The 19955-nt window shown below is 38.5% G+C and overlaps 1 protein-coding gene across 6 annotated transcripts in view; it reads left to right on the top strand.

Annotated features, from left to right (window-relative positions):
- The window catches only part of SPRED1 (sprouty related EVH1 domain containing 1), a 103773-nt gene that overhangs the window by 61901 nt on the left and 21917 nt on the right, over positions 1–19955 (top strand). For all 6 annotated transcript variants that reach the window (XM_065593230.1, XM_065593231.1, XM_065593229.1 and 3 more), the window contains 2 exons: positions 6117–6285; positions 8217–8266. In XM_065593230.1, coding sequence (XP_065449302.1) covers positions 6117–6285; positions 8217–8266 — 219 coding nt within the window. The remainder of the gene's footprint in view (positions 1–6116; positions 6286–8216; positions 8267–19955) is intronic.

The following is a 19955-nucleotide window of genomic DNA, read 5'->3' as shown; positions in this document are numbered from 1 at the left end:
ACAAAAACATCTCTCTCCTCCTCCAACACAATCTATGTGAGAAGCAAATGGAAACACTTTCCTTCTATCTGGACTTTCTTCTAGAGCAACTTTTTTGCATTTTCTGCAGAGTTGAAGGAGGTTGAAACAAAGTATGGATTCCAAAAGGGGTCCTCCCATTTCATGTGCCCCAAGAAGAGGATTTAGCGCCCTGTCATCTTCCTCCTTATAATCTCAATCTGCAGAAGACCGTAGTCCTCTAAACAGAAGGACAGAGACAGGGACAGGATTTCTCCTTCCCATATCCTCTCTGGGAGACTCCCATAGGTGGCTTCAGTCTTCAAACCATAAGCCTTTCTTATAGACAATGCATTTTATACACCCCACCCAAAGAAGTCCCCATGAATTGGAAGTATCTTGAAATCAGTTGGTCTACTCAAGAACTAAGGTGCTCAGCATGAATAAGTGTGTCTGACTCTCTAGTCCTTAGAAATTATTAACTGGTTGTAGCAAGGTCTAATGCACATTTTAAACAAGACTGTAGTTGCATGATCCTATGAAGAATGCCCTGCCAATTGCGGAAGTTACTGGTGCAACACAGCAGAAGGTGTCCTGGCATTGGTTATAGCCACATTTGACCAAGGTGACCTCACTCCTGCAAACCTAAGTATTTTTCTGTTGCATATAATTATACCCCATGATTGTAGGTAGATTGCTGTAATAGCATAGTGGGTCACCATTTATTCTCTTACATGTGCCTACACAGTTTCCCAAAAAAGTAAAACCTCTCTGCTTTTCTTTCTTTCTTTCCCACATTTTAGTGATTTTTGAAAATAGATAGAGGGCTTCGTTTATCCTGTTGATTTCAGTGGGTCTACTCCATACAAGTAAAATTACATGCATATGTGTTTGCAGGGTTGAACCCTTTGTGATATATTATGGAACAGTATCTACTTACATATAATGATATAATTTGTTAGAAGCACAACTGGAAGCCAATTAGATTGTGTAACTTGCTTAATTAGCTTCCCGATATAAGCTAATTGTGTCTTTGTTAATTACCATTTTCAAAACTTCGCTTAAATTGGCAAAGGTGTTCAAAGCAAAATCAGGGGGGAGGGATAGCCCAGTGGTTTGACCTTTGGGTGGCTAAATACAAGGTTGTGAGTTCAATCCCTGAGGGAGCCACTTAGGGATCTGGGGCAAAATCAGTCCTGCTAGTGAAGGCAGGGGGCTGGACTCAATAACCTTTCAGGGTCCCTTCCAGTTCTAGGAGATAGGTATATCTCTGTATAAGTAAGCTTCCAGTTCTGAGGCATATTATCAAAAAGGAGGTGTACGCCAAATAAAATGTCATCTTATGCTTACTGAAAAAAATTTGTGTAGTGGTACAGGTATCTTGTGTAAAATAAATTTAACTGTTTGAAAGTGTGAATTTGTAACTTGTATTTCAGTGTAGACTTGCTTACCCAGGTCAAAAATTGCTTTAAACACCTTTACCAATTTAAGCAAAGTTTTGAGAATGGCAGTTAACAAAGACACACAAAATGAATGTTGCTTTTTATAATGATAGAAAGGAAAACCACATCACTTTGTTACTGTACTTAAGAATTTATTGATCTCTGCTAATATTCTGCTTCTAGGGTCTAAACCTTGTTACTTTGAGACTGTATATGCTCCTGATATAAAATGGTTCTGACTTGCACTACACAGAAGTAATATTCTGTTTGTATTTTTTATAAAGTATAATAGCTTTATTTCGGTAACCTTTTAGTGTTTTGTCCGTTGAGTGTTCTCATGAAGTCTGTAGGTTCTCTGCTGTAACTGTTATGAGATTATGGCATTCAAACCAATGAAATGTTAATTCAGGTTGAAAATCTAAGCTAGTTGGGATGCATGATAATTTAGCAAGCAATAATTTCTGTTCACAGCACACTTACACGTGTACACTTGCATGTTGTCTCTTGAATATATATACACATATTCCACTAGGAAAAAATAATAAGTATTATGTGATGCAGAGTTAGAGGCTGGTAACAATAGCTGATGGTAGTAAAATGACATTTTTCTGGCCAGAATCATGGAAACAATTATGTATATCTTATCTGAAAGTATAAATATTTAATTTTTGGGATGGTAGGTTAATAAATCATCCTTTTAAAACAAAAAAGTTGCACAGAAAATTCAAATTAATAATCTTTTTTAAAAAAATTCATTATACCAAATAGATGCAAAATTATGTGTTTGATATGGAAAATGGGACCTAACTTCTGTGAGTGAGGTCCTTGGATTATGGTATATAAAACTGAGAATTCTGCATCAGCTTCAACTGAGTATTCAAGTGGAGGGTTTTTATTCAGTATCAAAATGAATAATAAGAACAGTAGACCCTGTTAAACCCAGTTTTTGGACTATGCCCACATCTTCATATTTTAGTATACCACAGATTTTTGTTTTTTGTTTTTTTAAATTGACATGCATAACACAGGGTTAGGAGTAGGCAGTAGGGAAGCTGGAACCTTTGTTAGCCGCATGACATCTGGAAGTGTGACCCAGGGGCTTCTTGATGGAGTCAGGGAACTGACCCACTGCAGACACAGTTCTTACACTATGGATGGGTGATAGTGAACTGCCTCATAACCCTGAGTGCCCCTGGAAAGCATCAGAATGGCAATTCAGGATTGTGGGGAAAGCACAGTAGAAAAATAAGTATTGATATTTAGATTGTCTTATTTAGGTTTGAATTAATCATTTACTATGAGCAGGCCAGTTCACAGCTCAGCACTATGTTTCAGGATATCTGCAGGCTTCGGAAGACAAAATTGCATTGATATAAACTTGGTTCATGTTTCCCGAGTTATCTTCAGAAACATGGGTAATAGCTATTTTAAGGAAAATTTTTAGATTCTACAGCATGATTTAGCAGCATTGTATGGATCAGGGAAAATTCTTCAACCACAGAATATGCAGGGACCTAAATAGATATCCTGTTGGATGTGGCACAATAGCGTACGTCTCTCCAGGATGGTTGTTGCATTAAGACAGATGAGCGGTTGGTAAGCACTTTTTAAGAATGGAAGAATCCAAGATATTTGTAAGGAAGTAGAAGGAAGCTTGGCTCTTGAATGCAGAGAAATAGCATGCTATCCATTACTGAAAGAGCTTTTCTCTACAATTCCCTTCTCCAGGATGAAATCTTTTATTCTACCTATTTTGGAAAATTATATCATGCCATTATATTGAATTGGGGGCTTTTTAAAGAAAATTTCAAATCTTGGGTGACAGTCTTAAGTACTGTTTTAGATGTGGGACCAGATTGTATCTACTTCATTTATTCCAGCCACGAAATCTGCCAGAGATCAAGGTTATCTACCTGTACCACTTGCATGTATTGCCATTGGCCTTCATACCACCCAACAAGAGGGATGAGGGAAATTGCAGAGTGTTGGCAAAACTAGCATAACTTAATGCTGAAAGACAACTCAAATTCTGGATGGGCAAGACCAGACACTGTAGAAATGGAGTAATGTTGCTTCATTCGAACCAGAAATCTGCTGGTGCTTCAGGGACACGTGCTGAAAAAAGCAGATTCTCCATGGGTCCATATAAACATAATTCCTAACAAGTTTGTATAACTCTGTTCATCTAAAGATCTCTAAGCTCTTCATGGAGGTGGAATTCCTGAAAATCCCCAACGACTTGTCTTTAGCAGAGAGAGTTATCTGTGGGCTTAAGAAAATGAGGGAGGCATTCTTGAAATTCTGCTTCTTTGGGGGAACATTAAGAGCAAGTGAGAGATTCTTCTGTTCTATGCTGCAGAGGGGAAAACAGGGCCTTTGAGTTTACATAGGGTATCAGGAGTAATTTGGATATTTGGCTATGGGTTTGCAACTTAAACTTTATCCTAGTGTCTAAACTGGGTTAGGGATCTGTATGTATTTCACATAGAGAAATATATTGAGTACTATAGAAAACAGATATTCCATAAAACAGTTTAACAAAAGGGGTGGGGGACCACCAAAACCCCTTTCTTTTGATCAAGTGACAGTCTGGATTTGTGAATAGCATTATAATTTATAGCCAGCCTGGAGGTTGACTCAGTGCTAATGTATCTTGTATAAGCATTCTTGCCATCCAGAAATGCTAGTTTTCAGCACAAGGTGGTTAATGCTACTGTAAAGGACGTTTGTCTCAAAATAGACTTCCCTCACATGTTAGCAACAAAATTAAAGCACTGATTTTTCTCCCATCCTTCATTTAATTTTATCTCCTGGTGTTTAGATTAACACAGCTGGGAGCAGATGTCCAGTCAGGTAACTGCCGGAATCAGTGTTCCTGTACTTCACATCTTTCGTTGTGGATTCGAGTGTAAATAACATAATTTTGGTTCCAGATAAGGAGGCATTTTGAACAACATAAGATACAAAAATAATACAAATGGACCTGGTGATATATTATTAAAAATGAAGAAGAAATATTAATGTTGGGGAAGAAGAGGAACAATCCAAAATGAAAACATTGAGCTGGAGGAAGAAACTTACAAAGCACTAGTACCAAAAGAGACATAGGGTGATAGTGGACTGCAAATTAAAAATAGGCAATGTTTTTTTTTGCTACCATATCCCACTCTGGTTTGGGGTTTTTTGATGCACATGTAAAGGCAGGTAGCCAGAAGCCATAATTTCTCTCTTTGCAGGCAGTTATACCAAGAATAGAGTACCTCAGTATCAACCATTTGGAGGGAGTTGAGACGAGCAACAAAAATAATTATGAATCTGAAGAGATTCATATGTAAGGAAAGAGTAAAAGATCTAAATTAAAATTAATGTTGCATAGAGAGGAGTAATTATTGACGATAGAAGACAATTGAAGTCTGAAAAGTGGGATGAATAAAGAATACAAAAGCCAAATAGGAAGATAAATAGTCCTAAATTCACCTTAACTGTGTAATGGTTTTCCAAGAGAAGCAAAGGAAGTTCCATCACATCACATGCTTCAAAATGGACTAGACAAAGCATTTAAAAAAAAAAAAATCTGGGGAACAGTCCTGGATTGGGAGGAGAAGGAAGGCTAATATAGGTAATCTAACAACTAATGTTATCTACTTCAGAGCTGTTTTAAATATAGGACTTCGTCATCAGAAAAATGCCAGTGGTTGGCTTAAGAACCTAATATTTCTTACACAGCATGTTGATGGCCCAGAATGACCCTCTTTTTCTTAACAGTAATCTTTGCAAATTATTTTCTATGTTGGTTTCCCCAGAAATTGCAAATGACCTATATTTAAAAAAATATAAATAGTGCAATCCAGTGGCAAATATGCTTTTGTGGTGATGGAACCTTAGTGGTATAAGGAAACAGAATTTTGCTTTCAAGAGGTACTTATAATTAGTGGGTAAAAATGATATGCAGAAAACATTGATCGAGTCTTCTCTTTAATCAAATACTGTGTTCAAAATAATTATTTTTCATTTACTATAAGAGATTTTATATTATGTGTGTTTGTAACTATGTTGTACAAAACAAATGCTGAAGTTAGCATTCTGAAAAGACTATATGACAGGGTTAAAGGAAAAAAATAGTATGTAACAACTTATCATGAAGTGCTTTAAATTTAAACAGTGCTGCGAAAACATGAGATAATAAGGCCCTTGTTACAGGTTGTTCACTATTGACATTTTTTAGCAACAAATGTAATATAACTGAAGCTTACTGTGTGATAACTTTTAAACAGAAAAATGGCAGAGTGATAGGAAGATTTTGTTTAATAATAAAAAAAGTGCTTTTGCTGGTATAGCTTATACTGGTTTGGCAAGCAAAATAAGCTATACTGGCAAAAGCATTTTCATGCTGGAAAATAATGCCAACACCAGGGCTCTTGCTGGTATAAAAATGTCACTAAAGAAAAATCTCATTCCTCAATGACATTTCTATATTGGCAAAAGTTTCTAATGTAGACCTGGCCTTAATTGAAAGTGCTTGCTTGTACTGGGAAGAAATTAAACAAGGACTTGTTAACTGTATTTAAGAAGTCATTTTTCAAGTAAAATTCCAAAGATGTATACTGAATACCCTTTCTTTACAAATTTGTGATATTTTCAGAGAATTACAATTTTTTTCCTCTTAATTTCTGGAAGGTGGTTTTGGAATGTACGTTAAAGAAGGACCTCATTTACAACAAAGTTACTCCAACTTTTCACCACTGGAAGATTGATGACAAGAAGTTTGGCCTCACATTTCAGAGTCCTGCTGATGCACGAGCATTTGACAGAGGCATCCGTAGAGCTGTAGAAGATATCTCTCAAGGTATGTCTTGGTTTGGGGTTTATTTTTTTTTGTTTTTTGTTTTTTGTTTTTTTGGGGGGGGGGGGTTGTTTTTTTTAAACGAATCTGTATTAACCTTGTGAAATGACACCATAAAAAGTATTTTGATGTAATGCTGTTAAGTACTTAAAAATTTGCGTTGTTCCACAATATACTATGATTGTAATGGTTGGAGAGTTTAATAATACTTTGAATTTCTCTAGCGCTTTCCATCTAAGGTCCTAATATTTTGCTAATGAACTAATTCTCAAAACATGCCTGTGTAATGAAGAAGCATTATCTCCATTTTACAAATGAGAAAACGAGGCATAGAGAGGTTTAGTGACTTACCCAGATCATGCCAGAGGCCTGCGATGGAACTGACTTGACCATATCCATAAATTCCCAGTCCTATGCTTTAACTACAAGTCCATCTTTCCCATTTGTTGATACTGTTTTGTATATATCAATGGATCCACACTAGTATCTCTAGGGAAATGTCAAATTATATGTTCTTAGCATGTGAACCATGTAGCTGAATGGTCAGACACCTTTAAGATTACTTTCTTTGCTGAGATGCTTAGTTCATAGTAATTTTTTAAAATGACGCTGTCAAAGTAACTTCATGCATGATTTTTAAGTAGGATCTGTGGGAAAATGTCTCATGAAAAATCTTAAGCTCTGGTCTAAGGGCTGGTCTACACTGGGGGCAGGGGGGTATCGATCTAAGGTACGCAACTTTAACTACGCTATTCGCATAGCTGAAGTCAAAGTATCTTAGTTCGACTTACCTGGCCGTCCTCATGGCGGCAAGTCAACCACCGCGGCTCCCCCATCAACTCCGCTTACTCTCCTGCCGAGGTGGAGTACGGGTGTCGATTCGGGGATCGATTTATCGCGTCTAGACAAGACGCGATAAATCGATTCCCGTTAGATCGACTACTACGCGCCGATCCGGCGGGTAGTGTAGACGTGGCCTAATTAACACAAAGGCCCAGAGCTGTGCTTGTATCATAGAAACTGATGCATAAGGACAGTAAAACAAAGACTGTTTTGAGGTAGAAACACAATAAATGGGGAGGAGGCAAAAAAAAATTGCCAATGGAAAAGGGAGGGAATGTCCCTTTCAGACGTATAAAAGGGAAGGTCAAACAATGGAGAGTTTAATATTCTATGTAGATATCCTTCTGAGATTTTTTTTTTTATGTGCGTGAAGCAATGCAAGTAAAAGGCAGAATGCTAATCGTTTTGTTCTATTAAAAAGACTTGTCATGAGTTGAGCACTGAGGGGAAAAATGCAAGACTAATCAGTGAACATTTGAGCACACACTGTTTTTTCCCTTTAATGTTTATCTTTGTGTATTGTGTGTGTGCACTTATTGATGGTATTCCAAAGTAACTTTTTGAAGGAAATATTTTTGTCTTTAGATATGTGCAACATATTGCCTTTTTACCAATTGATGCAGCTTAAGACATAATTCTGGGAGTTGCAAGATTCTAGTATGAGGGAGTAGCACAAAATATATTAATGCTTGAAAAATCTGTAAAATATTTAATCCAAAAAAGAGTGCTTTCTTAATTCTGATTCATGGTAGAGATTTCTGGGGGTGGGGGGGAGCTTTTACAAGACAGGAGAGAAAAGCAAATAAGTAGGTGACTAGAAATAGTCCATGGTAAGAACATAGCAAAGCAGAACTGCAAGCTAGTTAGAAGACCATGCTGACAGGAGCAGCAGAAGTATTAGGAACCTGTATGATAGGCTTGTAACCATAAATGATGAAGCAGTGTATCTACTTATTTAAAGGTCTATGTATTTAGTTCAGTTTTTATATCCTAGGTGGTTATTGGAAGTTCAGATGGAATGATTGAAGCCATATATAGTGAAGGAAGTAAAACGAATGTTGTTTATTTTTTCCCTTTTCATTTTTCCACAGGTTGTCCACCATTGCACAGTGATGCTGAAGTGGCTGAAGATGGCTTTCAAGTAAGTGTTTTAGCTTTATACCAATCACATAATTTAGAGCAAATGACAGTTGATTGACTTTTGTAATTTTATTTTGCCGCTTCTTCCTAGTACTTATAGTAGTTAAAGTTTAATTAAAGTGAGTTTCCTAGGTTCATTATTTTGGAAAGTAATTTATAATCCAGCCCATCTCATATCTTTGTAATACATATTAAACAAGGAGATGGTTTGCCATTTTAAAAGTCCAATTTTTAAGTTTGTTGTCTGTTCCAGGGGAACATATGTCCTGTTGAAACAAAGTCTGATCCTCTGATAACATTTAAAGAAAAGCAGAGGAGCCAGGGTCTTTCAAAAATATACAGTTTTATTTGCTGACCTGGATGTCGTGGTATTGTATACTCTGCTGGCACTGGGCACAATTAGGGTTATGGGTTTTTTGTTTGGTTTGTGGGTTGTGTTTTTTTTTTGTTGTTGTTTGTTTGTTTTGGAGGGTCTGCAACACAACCTAAGAGAGTCTTAGAGGAAACAGTGAGAAAAGTCCAGTCCAAACAGGTTAGTCATATTGGAAAACTCAGATAATTTTAAATAAAGCTGGTGCCATAATTAAAGCTGTCCCTACACATCTTTTAAAGGTTTTATTGACCCTAGCAACATTACAGGATTAGTTTTTATTTGAACGGTTCTTGAGCAATTTCTATAGACAACGACGAGATTAGAGTTTAACAAGCTCCCTTATTCAGACACCATTGAGTACTCTGAAATTGATATGTAGTAATAACTACCAAGTTATACAATTAAAAACCCACGTCACCTCTGTATAAAGCATAGGTGCTTTTCTTCATTTATAAGCATGTAAGTCCCAACTACTTATTGTAACAAATACAAAGAAAATCTTTGGTTACTTTTTCGCCTTTTCAGATGTCCCATTTAAATAAAATTTTTTTTTTTTTTTGTATATGCGGTTCTCCTTAAAGACTTCAGAGTCATTCAGACAACTGATGGTATTCTGAAGCAACTTTTTGAAGGAAAGATTTTTGTCTTTAGATATTAAATTCTGGTGCATTGCCTTTTTACCAATATACTGAGCTAGAACATAAGATGCACAAAATGACAAAGATAAGATTAGCAGACTACCTGCATAATGTGAGGTCCTGGTTAAGAAAAAAACTACTGGTAAGGGTCTAATATAATTCCAGTGTATCGAAAGGATTGTAGTGGAAGTGGATAGGCAAGAGCAATCTGATTTTATCACAAAATAAAACAGGGATTTAAAGATGGATATTCCTTAAAGTAGTGGTGTCCAAACTTTTCTTGTCACACCCACCCCCCTTACCAGTAATGGAATCTGTTTCCGCTCACCCACACCACCCAGTCTGTTACAGCAGAGTTGGCTCAGCAGAGGAGCTTGGGCTGAAGATGGAGCTGGGGACAGAACTGGGAAGGAGGAGGAGCTGGCCTGAGGACAGAGAGTGGAGCTGCAGCTGGGGGCAGAAGAGAACTGCTGTTGGGGGTGGAGTGGGGCTGAGGGTGGAGTGGGGCTGTGTGGTGCTCCCTTCCTGCCCCCCATGGTGGCTGGCCTTGTCCCTGACACATGTCCCCACCCCAAAATGTTCCTCTGCACACCCCCACACCCCCGAGGGGGCACACCTCACAGTCTGGGGACACTGTTATTAATTATAGATAGAAGGAACAATAATATTGTTGGGGAAAATCACATTAATATTTTATATATTTTAAACTAACATAATTTAGACAAGTTTATAATGATAGAATTACTTGTATTATAGGGAGAGTGGGGACTCAGTTTTCCTTCACAAAAGATGGTTGTTACCCCTATTCATAGCAATTAGTCTGAGTTTACAATTAGTCTGAATTTATAGATAAAATTCATCTGAGTACAGTATCCCAGACAGTCCAGAATACACAGTGTGAAGTGCCATCATGATTAGCAATCCCTATTGTAGTCATATTTCTTATCTGTCTCTTGGTGGCAAAACAAATATCAAAATAAGTTCTCCCATTCTATCTGCATGGCATAGTAAAGTAAGGGATATTTTGGTAATGAAGAAATTCACGCAGTAGATGAGACAGAAAAAGACATGTTTATTGGGTACCTTTACTTATATTTTCAGACAAGGATTTTACACTGCTAGTGAAAGCAAAACTTCTACAATCAATTAATAAGCCTTAATTTTCCCCTCTAATATTCAAATATTTGGAGCAACTGCTCTAGCCACCAGGGATAAGGTTCTGAAAAGATGTATTAACTGGGTAGCTCAGGATTCCCTCAGTATGGAGGAATCCTAGGCTGGCATAGGCAGTTCTACACCATCCTTTCCTACTTCCTTAGAGTAGAGAGTGCATTGATGGTAGGAAGGGGCATAATCAGAGCACACTTACAGCCTCACATGGGGTAGACCAGGACTGTGGTTCACTGTTGTTGAAGTGTGTGCGGTAGTGGTGGAGTTAGATACCATTTATTGGTGAGGTTAAGGAAGTATGAAGTTGGTCATCGTAAAAATAATCCCCATTCTGGGTATTTCACTAGCAGTCCCTTTCAGAACTGCCAAGTTCCATGCAGTATTGCATTTGGCACCCTGTCTCACATTCCTGCAGGTCAGGCTGAATCTCGTATGTTTGGTTATGCTATGGGAAGGCTGCAAGCATTTATTTGTAGGTTCTGTTTTGGCCACTCTGTCTCTGAACAGGCAGCCAGGCACCCCCTCTATTGCAGTTCCCCTTGCTGCATCCCAGTAAGGAAGGAGCACTTGAGGAGGAAGCACACTACCACAAGGTGAGGGGCCCGATACTAGTCTCAGGTGCGTGCGTGCTCTCCTTCTTCCCACAGTCAGCTGCACCAAGCTCGCTTATGAGCTCCCTGACTTCCAGTACCATTATTTGTAGAAATCATGGCAGCACCCCACCCAGCTATGCTTCTAGATACCCTTGATGACCCACCTACCCAAGCCACAACTGCCAAGTTTTGTTCAGCTCTGTGTTCTACCACCACCACCACTATTCAGAGCAGATTGGGTTGATCAGAAGTGTGTTTATGATTAAGGGCAAATTAGATTAAATAATTGGCACTAATGTCACACATGGAGCAGAACAAAATGCATCAGCTGTGCCCTATTGCTTCTTGACTGCTAACAGGTAGCTCTGCCCTTTGAAGTATGAGGAGTTCCTTGCTGAAGCTGCAGCACAGGGCAAATTCTGACTGAATTTTGAACTTTCTGTTTAGCCATATGTGTTCTATGGGCTGGAAGGGTTGGGGAATCTGTCACACGCTAAGATCTACTAGTCTGACTATAGTTAAATAACACATTTCAACCAGATTCAGTACAGCGATGCTTCTGTAGGGCTTGGTGCTCTTTTATGTTACTTCATTGCAGGATTAGCATAACAGCAGCATCACTAGATTATTTCATTGATTGTACCACATAACTTGCTTACTCTTCAACCCTAACCCTCTAGACTACATTCCCCCCCCCCCCCTTGTTTGAGAGCCTAACCTCTCTTCCATCAAGGCAAGTACTCCAGCTCTGGACTCTAGGGGGTTTGCTATATGAAGAGGTCTATAATCACTTCCTTGACAAAAGTTCCTGTGCTAAATATCTGGAGAGACAGGGCTCATCCAGTTTTATTGCACTAAATCTTAAAAGGCTTCATCCCCATTCCACTGTTCTAATCCAGACATCTCTTCCAATTATTAGGTAGTACTTTCTTTGATATATGCTTAAATTTTAATGACTCAGTATATGTGCACAATAAGCCTTTAGTTTAAAAAAAAAAATGAGGGTGGAGGGGAGAGAGAGGAGCAGGAGAGTGTTTAAAATATTGGCAGATACATCTAAAAGATAAGCCCCAAATTTGACCTAATCTGAACTGTTCTTTGCTCAGAGATGAAAATGCTAAAATATTTATTTTAATCTTTGAGGCATAATCCACTTGTTTTAAGCCAGAATTTTATATGTCCAATAGAGCTCATCCTCGCAATCTGTAGTTAAAATACAAGAGGGCGGACTTGTATTCAAATGTATAAAGATATTGCTACAAAAAGTAGTGTCCTGAAATTCACATCAGCAAAGTAGCCCCGCTACTTGCAACTGTTTTTTACTATAAAGCAGAATTCTGCAGTTCATATTATTGTTTGTTAGTTGGGATGCTAGACAAATTCACTGAGATTTCAAAGATATTTTGCTGATGTTTGTAGTAGGTTCTTAACTGTTAATCCACCTTTTTAACACGGTTTTGAAGTTTTCTCAAATCATCATATACTACACAGATCCCACAAAAAGATTGTGTACATGTGCAGTAAGAATATTGTAATATTTAGCATGTAATACTTTTTACAGTATTTACAATACAGTAACTCCTTGCTTAACATTGTAATTATTTAAGCTAAACGATGTTAAGTGAATCCAATTTCCCCATAAGAATTAATGTAAATTGGGGGACGGGTGGAATTAGATTCCAGGGAAATTTTTTTCACCGGACAAAAGACTATATTTTATTTATTTTTTCACACACACACACACACACACACACACACACACACACACACACACACACACACACTGTACGTTTTAAACAATTTAATACTGTACACAGCGATGATGATTGTGAAGCTTGGTTGAGGTGGTGAAGTCAGAGGGAATGCCTTACTGCTAAATGATGAACTAGCTTTTGGCTGAGCCCTTAGGGGTTAACCCATTGTTGTTAATGTAGCCTCACACTCTACAAGGGCAGCACGAATGGAGGGAGGGGAGACAGCATGGCAGACAGAGAGACACACCCTGTGTGAGAGAGATGCACATTGCCCCTTTAAGTATGCTGACCCCACTCTAAGTACACTGCCTTGTTAAGTAGATCAACAAGTTGACAGCAGCTGCTCCCAGGAAGCTCCCTCCTTCCTGAGCCCTGTCGTGTCGTTCTCCCCCTTCCCCCCATGGAGATGGGGAAAGTGGGGGGAGGGAGACACCCTGACATTAGCCTCCCTCTCTCCCTGCCCTGCACAGCAAGCAGGAGGCTCCCGGGAGCAGCTCCAAAGCAGAGGGCAGGAGCAGCACATGGCAGTGGGGGGAGGGACAGCTGAACTGCCGGCAATTGACAGCCTGCTGGGTGGCTGCCACACAGGGAACTTAGGGGAGCTGATGGGGGGCTGTCGGTCCACCCTGGTTTCAAGCCCCTACCAGCTACCTCCAACAGGCTGCTCTTCCTGCTAGCAGTGGACAGAGCAGGTGGCTGCCAAATGATGTTATAAGGGAGCATTACACAACTTTAAACAAGCATGTTCTCTAATTGATCAGCAACGAAACAACATTAACCCGGACGACTTTAAGTGAGGAGTTACTGTACAATATTTACAATACAGTATTTAGCATATAATACATTTTATTATAAAATAACTAGTTATTTAAAACTATCAAAACCCTAGAAATTCAAAATCTACATAACATCTCTGGACTCATTTGTACTTCTACTAGTGTAGACCTATTAAAAGATATGTATATAATAACATTACACTGTTATAAAATCCCTTTAATGTGTGGGAGCTAAGTTTGGTGATCACTGAACTTCTTGCTTTATAACTTTTTTTTTTTTTTTTTTTTTTAAGGGTCTGTAACTTTATGTTCAGATGGCTTTTTGGTTTAAATGAAAGAAATGTATGTTAGAGCATAAGTTCTGCTGCTACTGAAATCCATAGGAATATTATTAGTATAAAGACTGCAAGTTTGGCCACACAACATTTTAATAAAGGCAAGGCAGGTTACAGAACATGAATAATTAAATAGTTTAAAAAATAAAAATGAGTTCATACCTTCCAATACAAAAGCTGAAGGATAGATATATAATTCTAGATAATTCTTTCGATCTAGAATTAATGAGGGAGAAGGTAGATTGTGTAAATGAAGAATCCTGAAGAAACTTAAGAAAATTCCCAGCTGACAACCAAATCTAACAGGTTTTTTCAATTGATATCATTTTAATTTGACCTTCAAACTATATAATTTAATATTTACTTTTCAACTGCAAAGAATATTATTGAAATCCTAAACATACTTTAAAGAAAAAATCGGCACTTCAGTTTTTCCCAAACTGCTATTAAGTGAAATAGTGGTACAGCTATATTTATTGATTAGTGAGACTAACACTACCATTTATTAAATCACTTGTGTGTTCTATCTGAAGACTTTCACTGCTAGCACTCAGTGTACATATTTTTGTTGTTTAGCACCATAAAATACCAGTTCACCACCATAAGTGGTTAGCTGACATTATTTATTTTTCAAAAACAATTTTCTTACAGTAGGTTCAACTTAACATTTTAAGTACAATTTATTAACTAGTTACTACATTAATTCCAAATATAAATTTTTATATAAAAAGGTTGGTGCAATCATAAATGACTTTGTGTGTGTGTGTGTGTGTGTGTGTGTGTGTGTGTGTGTGTGTATATATATTTATAAAATCTCCGCATACACATGTATAGAGACTCTAAAGGACAAATTTTTAACTGAGTACAGTGGGTGCACAGAGACCCATTTATTTCTCATGAGTGGGAAGCTAAGCAATGAGGCATGCATTTATCGGATTTTCTTGTTTAAATATAGGACATGTGGGCTCAGCTGAAGTGCATGTTTTTGCATTTGGTGTACCTGCAGTTTTAAGTGGCTGGCCATAGTTGTTTTCCTCAACTAAATATAAATTTATAGATACAGAGATGATTTTTTTTATTTTTAAATGAAGAAGTTAAGAATCATAAACCAAAAGTGAAGAACTAATCAATATCTTTTAATCTGTTTTCATCTGATAGTGAAGTCTAAGCATACTGTATTGTTGGAATACTTGCCTATTTCTTTCAAATTGATATGCTTATTTTAAATTTTGATTTTGAGACTTGCAAGATGCATCAAATATGTTACAATGCCTGACAGATTTTGTTGTTCAGGTATATTGGTGTGATTGACAGGCCACTAGCACTGTTTCACTACAGTTTTGATGTACTAAGACAGGAAGTTCTTCCTTGAGTTTCCTGCTGCAGGCAAAGACAGAGGAAAAAGGGCAAAGGGGTCCAGGAGAGCTGGCTGTATTTTAAAGAATCCTTATTGAGGTTGCAGGAACAAACCATCCCGATGTGTAGAAAGAATAGTAAATATGGCAGGTGACCAGCTTGGCTAAACAGTGAAATCCTTGCTGATCTTAAACGCAAAAAAGAGGCTTATAAGAAGTGGAAGATTGGACAAATGACCAGGGAGGAGTATAAAAATATTGCTCAGGCGTGCAGGAGTGAAATCAGGAAGGCCAAATCACACTTGGAGTTGCAGTTAGCAAGAGATGTTAAGAGTAACAAGAAGGGTTTCTTCAGGTATGTTAGCAACAAGAAGAAAATCAAGGAAAGTGTGGGCCCCTTACTGAATGAGGGAGGCAACCTAGTGACCGAGGATGTGGAAAAAGCTAATGTACTCAATGATTTTTTTGCCTCTGTCTTCACGCACAAGGTCAGCTCCCAGATTGCTGCACTGGGCAGTACAGCATGGGCAGAAGGTGACCAGCCCTCTGTGGAGAAAGAAGTGGTTCGGGACTATTTAGAAAAACTGGACGTGCACAAGTCCATGGGGCCGGATGCGCTGCATCCGAGGGTGCTAAAGGAGTTGGCGGGTGAGATTGCAGAGCCATTAGCCATTATTTTTGAAAACTCATGGCGATCGGGGGAGGTCCCAGATGACTGGAAAAAGGCTAATGTAGTGCCCATCTTTAAAAAAGGGAAGAAGGAGGATCCGGGGAACTACAGGCCAGTCAGCCTCACCTCAGTCCCTGGAAAAATTATGGAGCAGGTCCTCAAGGAATCAATTATGAAACATTTAGAGGAAAGGAAAGTGATCAGGAACAGCCAGCATGGATTCACGAAGGGGAAGTCGTGCCTGACTAACCTAATTGCCTTCTATGATGAGATAACTGGCTCTGTGGATGAGGGGAAAGCAGTGGATGTGTTATTTCTTGACTTTAGCAAAGCTTTTGATACTGTCTCCCACAGTATTCTTGCCAGCAAGTTAAAGAAGTATGGGCTGGATGAATGGACTGTAAGGTGGATAGAAAGCTGGCTAGATCGTCGGGCTCAACGGGTAGTGATCAATGGCTCCATGTCTAGTTGGCAGCCGGTTTCAAGTGGAGTGCCCCAAGGGTCGGTCCTGGGGCCGGTTTTGTTTAATATCTTTATTAATGATCTGGAGGATGGTGTGGACTGCACTCTCAGCAAGTTTGCAGATGACACTAAACTAGGAGGCGTGGTAGATACACTAGAGGGTAGGGATCGGATACAGAGGGACCTAGACAAATTAGAGGATTGGGCAGAAAAAAACCTGATGAGGTTCAACAAGGACAAGTGCAGAGTCCTGCACTTAGGACGGAAGAATCCCATGCACTGCTACAGACTAGGGACCGAATGGCTAGGTAGCAGTTCTGCTGAAAAGGACCTAGGGGTCACAGTGGACGAGAAGCTGGATATGAGTCAACAGTGTGCTCTTGTTGCCAAGAAGGCTAACGGCATTTTGGGCTGTATAAGTAGGGGCATTGCCAGCAGATCGAGGAACGTGATCGTTCCCCTTTATTCGACATTGGTGAGGCCTCATCTGGAAGACTGTGTCCAGTTTTGGGCCCCACACTACAAGAAGGATGTGGAAAAATTGGAAAGAGTCTAGCGGAGGGCAACAAAAATGATTAGGGGTCTGGAGCATATGACTTATGAGGAGAGGCTGAGAGAACTGGGATTGTTTAGTCTCCAGAAGAGAAGAATGAGGGGGGATTTGATAGCAGCCTTCAACTACCTGAAGGGGGGTTCCAAAGAGGATGGAGCTCGGTTGTTCTCAGTGGTGGCAGATGACAGAACAAGGAGCAATGGTCTCAAGTTGCGGTGGGGGAAGTCCAGGTTGGATATCAGGAAAAACTATTTCACTAGGAGGGTGGTGAAACACTGGAATGCGTTACCTAGGGAGGTGGTGGAGTCTCCTTCCTTGGAGGTTTTTAAGGCCCGGCTTGACAAAGCCCTGGCTGGGATGATTTAGCTGGGAATTGGTCCTGCTTTGAGCAGGGGGTTGGACTAGATGACCTCTTGAGGTCCCTTCCAACTCTGATATTCTATGATTCTATGAAAATTTAAACTTGATGGCTAAAAAAAGAAAACTTGTCATATTCTTTGACTCCAAGGAAGTGCTTGATTGTTGTTATCAGGATTAAGTGCTTCAGGTTTTTAGCCGAAGTGGCAAAAAGGCCTGTGATTCACACATTGTCTAAAATGGTCTTACTGCAGCAGATAGGATGTGAGTTGGTCATGCTCTCCTTTTTGTAAAGGTAATGTTTAATGAGTGTCCAGGTTTTTGTGTTCAAATGAAGTAAGTTTAGGCTTCATCTTACCAAAATAATTTATAGCATTATGGCCTCATGCAAGTAACTGCAATCTAATTCAGCAGAGATACTGTGATGTTTGTAATTTCATTTGTTTCATGTATTACGGGGTCAAGAAATTCCTACACTAATTATTTGTATGCGGTGCAAATAGCATATTAATTAGGTTTAACTCCAAGCAGTAAATGTGACAGTCATCTGTATTCCTTATTGAAATTTAATATAGCAATTCTGTGTGCGGGATAGTGCATACTAAACAAGGAAGCGGAATTACTATTTTTTTCTGATTAATACAAATTATTAGCTATTTAATCTCTCCCTATTTACTTTTTCAAAGGTAGACCACTTCCTGTTATGGTTTATGAATTTGTATACCAGATTTGACACCAAAAATCATGTTCCATTGTGATTAGGCAAAGCAGACTTAGGAGAAGCAATATATGTCATATGTCTTATTTATTTTTCTTAAACTGTTTAAAAATATTCAAACTAATCTGGACAACACTTTCAGAATCTAGGCCAAAAAATGCATGTGATTGTTTGTAGTGAAGGCTTTACTGCGAAATCTGAAAATTGCTCCATCACTTTAAGATAAACCAAAACAGAAGGTGCTTACTTTAAATTTATTGAGATCTGTTTCACTTACTCAAATAAAAAAAAAATTACTTAAAACCTTCACCTGTTGGTTAGAATCAAGCAGCAAAATTTCAGGCCTCATGGAAGCAAAGTACAAGTAAGGGAAATGTGGTCTTTTATCCTTCCTTCTGAATAATCATTCAAAATACTGAAAACAGAACATCTTTAACAATGTTTGCAAAACAATGCTGAATTCTCTCCAAGGCTTAGCTCTGGCAAACTGGGAGAAGGGAAAAGTGAGGAGAGAAGCTTTGAAGAAGAGAGAAGCTCTTTCTGGTTTTCATTTTCTCTACAGCTGTCATCTGGCTTTGAATTCCGCTGGAGAGCTACAGCTGGATTCATTTTATTGCTTTTCCCAGCATCCTTTTGCCTGTGAGCACAGAAATGTTTTAGTAGTCTTGGGGAAAAAAATGTTAGTATCTCATAGCAACCATAGGACAGTAATTATTATACCAGCAGCTGGGAGTAAACCAGATTTCCGTTGTGCATTAAAAACTGGCGTAGATTACTTTACAGATAATACTGACTATAACCTATGCTTGTGCTGAACTTTGCAGACTGGTAAAAGGATATTGAATGTGGGCGGTGTGTAATTGCTGTGGACAGTAGAAGAGGAGGATGTGTGCATGTGTGTTTGTGTAATATATATATTTATTATATTTAATGTAACAAATTTCGTTCTTAAGGAAGATTTTACATGCTTGGTTCTTATTTAAAGAATGTTTTCAGTATAACTGGAGTTTGTTTCTAGGACCTCTTCTTCAAGTTGTGTCAGCATTTCCATTATAAATGCTGTTTCTTAAATGTTCATAACTATGCCATAAAAATTCACATTGGACTAAAACTTGGCATATATATCCTCTGTCCAAAGTGAAGCTTTTTTCAAATTTAATAAAATTGCTTTGGATATTTCTGAATTATGAGTTCACTAAAAAAGTTTATTGGTTCATTTAACTATTTTGCACCCATATAAAGTAAGCGGCTTTGTTTAAATCTAATCATTTCTGATATTTTGAATAGGAAAAAAACTGTGAAGATAATTAAAAGGACACACTGTCCGTGTCATTAGGCAAAATGTCAACCTTTCTACAGTTTTCCTTCCTCAGTTATTACCTTATGAATTTCTAGTACATTTCTTTCTTCTCATCTCCACCCTGCCCTGAATTGGGGAGAGTGGGTAAATAATGAAGAGGTCAGGTCACTAATTCAGAAAGATCTGTATCGCCTGGTAAGCTGGGCTCAAGCAAATATGGACAGATGATAGGAAGGAACTCCACACAAAACATACTATAGCAACTGTTTGTATGTCACTATTTTTTAGCACTTTAGCTCAAAGCTAGCATGTGTACATTTTACCTGAGCAGGAAATTTTATACACCTCTACCCCAATATAACGCGACCCGATATAACACGAATTCAGATATAACGCGGTAAAGCAGTGCTCCGGGGGGCGGGGCTGTGCACGCCGGCAGATCAAAGCAAGTTCAATATAATGCGGTTTCACCTATAACGCGGTAAGATTTTTTTGGCTCCCGAGAACAGCATTCTATCGGGGTAGAGGTGTACTTCCAACTGCAATGTAGACTTACTCTAAGATATGCCTGCAAACTATGCTAATGCATACACAAATAGATGCATACTTCTGTTACATGGCTGAATATATGCAAAT

The sequence above is a fragment of the Chrysemys picta genome, chromosome 4 (genome assembly GCF_011386835.1).
Source record: "Chrysemys picta bellii isolate R12L10 chromosome 4, ASM1138683v2, whole genome shotgun sequence".
Taxonomy (NCBI): Eukaryota; Metazoa; Chordata; order Testudines; family Emydidae; genus Chrysemys; species Chrysemys picta.
This window is presented reverse-complemented; position numbering and strand designations above follow the sequence as displayed.